The following is a 7,729-nucleotide window of genomic DNA, read 5'->3' on the forward strand; positions in this document are numbered from 1 at the left end:
TGGGTGTGTTCAATAAAGATACAAGAAGTTACTTGTGTGAAGAAGTGTGTGTGTGTGTGTGTGTGTTATCAGCTTTAAGCACATTGTGTTTGTCTATTATTGTGACTCAAATGAGGATCAGATCACATTTGTGGCAAATTCCTGCAGAAAAGCAGTTAGGGGTTCACATTCTTTTTCTTGTCATTGTAGGTAAACAGCCTGGAAAGGTAACACTAACCTTGACTTTATTTGCCATTCAAGACCATGCATGCCTGCAGAAAGTATGTTACGCTCTCAGGCACACTCCTTGTTAGTGAACCAAATCCTTAGAGGTGAAATATACTATAGTCTATGTATTTAAAGGTATTTTCAATGAGCTTTAGCAGCATGAAGAGTAGTTTCATTTATTCCCGTTAGCAGCCTGAAGAATACAGTATTTTTTGTATTATCCATAAATGAAATGCCATGCTCATTGTGGCATTCTTTGTGAAATTAAGTAGTCGATCATCTAATCTCCTGGAGAATGTTAGTGAAAATGTATTTCAGGCTTGTGCACATGGGTATTTGCTTGGAGCAATTTGAAGGAAGCCAGCATCTGACGTAGCTAGCTGAACATTCCTGAAAGACATAGAAAAAACGTAAAGTGTTTGTAACATAATATATAAAACAAAATAAATAAATTAGCTGTCTTTTTAAGGTATTGCTTGGTTTTATTAAAGTGGTTGTAAAAACAAAAAAAGGCATAGCATACTAGCTCATTATGTATTACTTACCTAAGATCGAAACCCCCACAGCGGTCCTTGTTCACAGCTTCGGCCGGCGACATTGCTCCTGGAGTTACTTCTGGGTATCGCAGGCTCCGGCGCTGTGATTGGCCGGAGCCGTGATGATGTCTAGCCGCTGGTAACAGCACAGTCAGCGGAATGTACGTGCCATTACTTCAATGTACCTGGGCCGATGACGGCACATACAGGGGATATCTCCTAAACCGTTCAGGAGATATCCAGGATAGCTACAGGTAAGCTTTATTATAGGCTTACCTGTAGTAAAAAGTGTGTTGTAAGGGTTTACAACCACTTTAATAACATTATTGTCATTGTGGTGGCAGTGCTTCTTGATTACCTGGTTAATCCTGATGGTTCCTGCCTTCCTGTTAATAAACTGACCACACTACCATAGAAGCCAATCTGCTTACGTCTTCTGCCACTCCATATTTAGTTACAAGCATACCTGTATCTTCTGTGGTCAGGTTATTGACAATAAAATTAGTTGTACGTGTATTTAAATTAGACTGCCTCTCCTGTAGCAAGGTACATGCAGTTTTTGCTGTGTTTTGCAACACCCATGTCTGCAGTCCTGAGCAGGTAACTGAGACAGATTTTCAAAGGTGACAGATTACCTGCTGTACATTAGACAGAGGTTTACTCAAATACATGTACAATATTATTGTAGTGCTACTTTAGGCCTGGCCACACCTATGTGTTTTTCAGTGCACTTTCAGTTTTGCAGAAACGCACTACAGTCCATTTCACATGGTTTCCTATGGGTCAAGTTCACATTTCTGTATTTTTCCGGAAAGGGTCAGGGATTTTTTTTTCCCTACAGCAGGTTGAGCAGGTTGAGTTTTTGGTTTCATAGACTGCAATGGAATGCACCAGGAAAACACATGAACCGCAACCTTCATAGGTGAGAACCAAGCCTTAAAGTAGTTGTAAAGGCAGAAGGTTTTTTATCTTCATACATTCTATGCATGAAGATAAAAAGCTTTCTGTGTGCAACAGCTCCCCTCAGCCCCCGATACTTACCTGAGCCCCATCTTTGTCTAGCGATGTCCACGGCTGCCTCAGCTGTCCATGACTCCCCTCCTCATTGGCTGAGACACATCAGCAGCGCCATTGGCTCCCACTTCTGTCAATCAAAGTCACTTAGCCAAGTAGGAAAGAGGGGGCGGGGTCAACCTGCAGCTCCATGTCTGAATGGATACATGGAGCTGCAGCTGGGCTTGGGTGCCCCTATAGCAAGCTGCTTGCTGCAGGGGCCATTTAAAGGGAGGTAGGGGCCAGGAAAGCTGAAGAGGGACCGAGAAGAGGAGGATCCAGGCTGCCGTTTGCAAAACCAACTGCACAGGGCAGGTAAGAATAACATGTTTATTTTTATTGGAAAAAAAAAAACAAGACTTTACAATCACTTTAAGGGCAGTATGGTCCGAATATCGGGTGGTATTGACTGATTCTATAGAATCCAGCTGACATTTGGCCCGTGTGTAGGGCAGCCAGGCCAGGAGAAGCCAGCCAAACGTCTGGCTTCTGTCGAAGGGACATAACTGAAAAAGGCCTGCCAATCGTCATCCAATTAGCACTCTCAGCCAATATCTGGAGTGTTCTTGGGGGGGGGGGGGGGGGTCCAGTTTTCCTGTCGGAACACAATAACTCAGTAAGGGAGATCACAGTACTGACATTGGATTGTTGGTACAGGTTTTTTTTCGTTCAGGCCACTTGGTTGAACGAAAAAATACTGATCGTGTGTACTAGGCTATAAAGTAGCAAAAGAAGAGATTTATCAATCTCCCTATGATCTTATAATAAATCTGCCTAATTCTATGTCTAATTGCGCCTGTTTAGCGTTGCCTTGCTATGTGACAAAATTTGATAAACCTTTTCCACTATCAGCAACTGATCTAATCTCGTGTAAAGCATGTTAACTGAAACTGATAATGAGATGTTTTTATGTCACAATTCTTCATATAGAGACTAGCAAAGCTGGAGACTCGTCAAACCAATGAAGTAAACAAGAAGTTCGACGACCAACCGAAAAACAATACATTCCAGATGTGTATCACCAAGAACTCTCCAGTTAACACACCCCAGGATTACAGCAACAACCTGAAGTTGTTCCCTTCCCGCAGCCCATCCCAGGGTGAGGATGATTCAGCCCTCATTCTTACTCAAGACCACTTGAAAAGCTCTGATCCAGACCTGTCTGCCAACAGTGACCAGGAGTCTGGGGTGGAGGACTTAAGCTGTAGGTCCCCAAGTGGTGGAGATTCTCTACCCAGTGAGGATAGTGGAAAGGACCCCGATTCGGATGAAGCCATGTTTCTGAATGCTTAGGTCTTTTCCATATTTATTTATAGGGAGTTGTGCAATGTTAACTGGGAACGATATATTGAAAAGAAAACTACACCCCTCCTTGGTTCATAGTTTGGGAGAGTGCACCATGCATTGAAGATTCTACATCACAACCTTGCTGGTGTGGTAATCACAAGCATTATGAACTGAGGAGTATTTATTATCCACCTGAGTACTTGGACACCCCTGTGATATTCTTTTAGTATAAAGTCACCCAGTGGTGGCTGCCATTTCAAATGCAGTAGAACAGTTACAGAGTCTGTTTATATGGCTGACCATAAATGATGACTTCTCAGACAATCTGTCATTTGGGTAATGACAGTCATGCCTTTAGGGAAAAGTTGGAAAATGTACTGGAGAGGGACAACTTTAGTCAGAGATCAGTTTCTTTATAACCGACAAAGATTTTGTGCACAGGATACCCTTTAGCACCTATTTACACCTTACTGCTTTCAGTGTGGTTTAATAATCTTTAACAACTTGTCCCTCCACCCTGGAAAGACAGAACACATTTAAGGGCAGAATGATGTTTTAAAATGTATTTATTTTTTTGCCCTTGTGCACCCGTAGGGCGTGCATGAGCACTATACTGTGACCACAATGAAGACTGGACAGTGCAGTTCACAAACAGAAGGTACAGAGCCAGTGAAATTGGCTCAGAACCACGTGATCGCTGTGACCAATCACAGAATCACACAATGTAAATAATGGCTGCAGTTAGCAGACAGAGTTCACTTTCCTTTCACACATCAATCTTTGTATGAGAGGAAAGTAAGCTTTCTGATTGCAGCCATGTAACTATGTAAATTAGTACAAGTGTCATCGAGTACCATAAATATTATCCAATAATTCATCCAACCCTCTATTGTCATTCATCCATCCACAGTATATGGCCTCTTGGACATGGGTGCCTGAAATCATGCTACCTACATTTCAGCATATTTCCCCTGCCTGGAAAGCCTAGGTGCTGCATACAGCCATCCATGGACATGAATGGCTGTGTGTGGCTGTACTGCAGCATACACCAGTGCTCATGTAATGCACAATTAGCGTGTATGGGTATATGCAAAAAATAGAAAATGTTCTATTTACTTTGCATGGGCTCAGGCATGTATGCAAGAGGCCTAGCTCTGCTCCATCCGATCTCTGGTCTGACCTGTATATTAATCCTTCCTATTCTTACATATTTGCACATTGACCCCATCATCCTCCTACTTGTGTAACCTGAACATTAACCCCATTCCCCTCCTGATCCCTCTGTGTATGACCCTATACATTTAATATATCCAGTGCTCTGTGTTTTAACCCCTTCAATATCTGCATGATTTTTTCATTTTCAAATGTGGTAAAAAAAATAAGATCACACCATGGCATGTCTACTATACTAAAAAGGGTAATTGTATGGGTTTTATTAGTGTCCTGGCATTTTTATTTGCTATGTTTTATAACAAAACTTTTTTATTTTATTTTAATATTCATTTGGGTACAGTGCATCATGATGCAGTAATTGTCAAACTATCACAGTGCCGAAAACTGTCAGGAAGGTGGTGTAACAAGCCGGTCCTCAAGTGCTTAGACCGTACCTAAAGCAGAAACATTTCAGGTTACTCAGCCACATGAGTAGTTTTTTTTTTTTTTCCCCTGAGTTTCATATTTTATAATGGTAATGGTATAATTTAAATTCAATTCACATACAGAACTACTGCCGAGTTGTGGAAGTGTTAACTCTTGTACAGTTGTGCTCAAAAAAGTTTGCATCCCCTTGGAGAATTGGTAATCTATACAGTATGTACTATTGTTAAAGAAAACATGAGTGAGCAGGCATAACACATTTCTTTTATTTCTAATGGGATTCATATTCAACCATAGGTTATAACAGAATGACACCTAAATAAATCCTATAACAAAACATGGCAACAAGTAAAGAAATGAAATGACCCCTGTTCAAAAGTCTGCATCCCCTTAGTTCTTAATACTGTGTATTTCCCCCCTTTAGCAGCAAAGACAGCATGCAGTCTTTTGTAATAGTTGTGTATGAGGTCCCGAATTCTTGCAGGTGGTATAGCTGTCCATTCATCTTGGTAAAATGCCTCCAGGTCATGCAAAGTCTTTGGTTGTCTTGCATGAGCTGCACGTTTTGAGATCTCCCCAGAGTGGCTCGATGATATTAAGGTAAGGAGACCGATGGCCACTCTAGAACCTTCATGTTTTCCTGCTGTAACCACTGGAGGGTCAACTTGGCCTTGTGCTTAGTGTCATTGTCATGCTGGAAAGTCCAAGAGCATCCCATGCACAGGTTTCGTGCAGAAGAATGCAAGTAGTCTGCCGGTATTTTCGGATAACTGCTTTCATCTTGCCATTCATTTTCACAAGATTTCTCTCTTAGAGCTCTCACACCCCCAAAACATCACCACCACCATGGTTTACAGTTGGGATGATATTCTTGTCGCTATAGGCCTTCTTGACCCCTCTCCAAACATTTACAAAAATAAGTGATCTTAAGGGATTTATGGTCTGGTAGGGCCATGTATTCCATCCCTTGGGATTTTAGTCGAAATTATGACCTGGTAGGGTCATACATTTCCATCCCTGTTATGAGCAAAAAAGAGGGATGGGGCCAAAAAATAGGACTTTAAATGAACCTATTTACCTTTCTGGCTAACCACAAGCTTCATTTAAAGTCCCATTTTTTTTGCTCCGCCGCTCTTTTTTTGATCCCCTCTCCAAACATGGCGCTTATGGTTATGATTTACTTTTTAGTTGTCTCATCACTCCAGATTACAATGTGCAAGAAGCTGTGAGGCTTGTTGGGGTGTTGTTGGGCATATTGTAACCGGGCGATTTTGTGGCTCTGGCGCAGTAAAGGTTCATTTCTGGTAACTCGACCATGCAGCTAATTTTTGTTCAAGTATAGTCGTATTGTGCTCCTTGAAACAACAGTTGTGGCTGCAATCTTTCCTTGTTTACCTGACCTTAGCTTTGTATCAAGAGATCCCCAAATTTTCCACTTCTTAATAAGTGATTGGACAGTACTGACTGGCATATTCAAAGCTTTGGATATCTTTTTCCATCTTTATAAATTTCTACTACCTTTTTATGCAGGTCTGTTGACCATTCTTTTCTGCTTCCCATGGCTCAGTATCTAGCCTGCTCAGTGCATCCACGCGAGAGCTAACAGACTCATTGACTAATTATACACCGACACTAATTGCAATTAAAAAATCCACATATGTGGGAAATGAACCTTTAATTGCCATTTTACCCAGGTGTGTCACCTTCTATGTCTGTACCACGGCCAAACATTCCAGGGTATGTAAACATTTAAAAGGGCCATTTGTTATTCTGATTTAAAAAGAAGCCAAACAACTATGTGATAATAAATGGCTATTTATGCTCACTGTCCTTACATAAAAGAGTTTTTTGGCATGATCAGTCATATTTTCAATATCAATGCCAAAATTTCACGATTTCTGCCAGGGTATGCAAACTTTTGAGCACAACTGTATATGAAATAAGTATTTAATTACTGAAAACCTTTTTTCCTCATTAACTTGTATTTTTTTTCCCCCCACTAGAAACTACCCTATTTTCTGTCCTTAATGGACAACTGATAGAAACTCACATTTAACACCATCCAGAAAAGACCATAATCACCAACTGAAAATCCTTCAAAACCCTACAGTTCTGGGAATGTTGATTTCCTGCTCCTCACTGCTCATAGTAGTTTAATCTACTGACTCCTACGTTACCGTAGTATGCTGTAGTGTCCTGTAGTGAGGTAGGAGCTGGTGGATGATTTGCTGGATCTTCAGCTGGCGGTTATTCTTTACGCAAGCGGTGGCTCAGGCAGTTGGAGAGGTGAGTATTCAGTGTCTTCTTTGCAGGGGCAGCTTTATTGGAAAGTTGTTTTAATCACTTTCAGACCGGACCATTTTGCTGGGTTAAGACCAGACCACTTTTTGCGATTCGGCACTGCGTCGCTTTAACTGACAATTACGCGGTCGTGCGACGTGGCTCCCAAACAAAATTTACGTCCTTTTTTTTACCACAAATAGAGCATTCTTTTGGTGGTATTTGGTCACCTCTGCGGTTTTTATTTTTTGCGCTATAAACAAAAATAGAGCGACAATTTAAACAAAAAGAATTGTTTTTTACTTTTTGCTATAATAAATATCCCCCAAAAATATATAAAAAAACATTTTTTTTCCTCAGTTTAGGCTGATACATATTCTTCTACATATTTTTGGTTAAAAAAATCGTAATAAGTGATTATTGATTGGTTTGCACAAAATTTATAGCATTTACAAAATGGGGGATAGTTTTATGGCATTTTTATTAATCATTTTTTTTTACTAGTAATGGCGGCAATCGGTGATTTTTATTGTGACTGCAACATTATGGTGCACACATCAGACATTTTTGACACATTTTTGGGACCATTGTCATTTATACAGCAATCACTGCTATACAAATGCAGTGATTCCTGTGTAAATGACACTGGAAGCGAAGGGGTTAACCAGGGGGTGGCAGTGTAGGGGTTAAGTGTGTCCTAGGGGCGTGTTACTAACTGTGGGGGGCGTGGCTGTGTCTTAAGGAACACTGATCTCTGCTCCAATCACAGG

General features: G+C 40.9%; 1 protein-coding gene across 1 annotated transcript in view; it reads left to right on the plus strand.

The window, feature by feature from the left end:
• MTMR7 (myotubularin related protein 7) overlaps window positions 1-7,303 on the plus strand; it is a 94,514-nt gene extending 87,211 nt beyond the window's left edge. The window contains exon 14 of the mRNA XM_077477404.1: window positions 2,727-7,303. Within this exon, the coding sequence (XP_077333530.1) occupies window positions 2,727-3,089 (363 nt within the window). The 3' untranslated portion in view covers window positions 3,090-7,303. The remainder of the gene's footprint in view (window positions 1-2,726) is intronic.
• Window positions 7,304-7,729: the final 426 nt, after the last annotated feature.

The sequence above is a fragment of the Lithobates pipiens genome, unplaced genomic scaffold (assembly GCF_037356315.1).
Source record: "Lithobates pipiens isolate NorthernLeopardFrog02 unplaced genomic scaffold, aLitPip1_a1.2 Scaffold_13, whole genome shotgun sequence".
In the NCBI taxonomy this organism is placed as follows: Eukaryota; Metazoa; Chordata; class Amphibia; order Anura; family Ranidae; genus Lithobates; species Lithobates pipiens.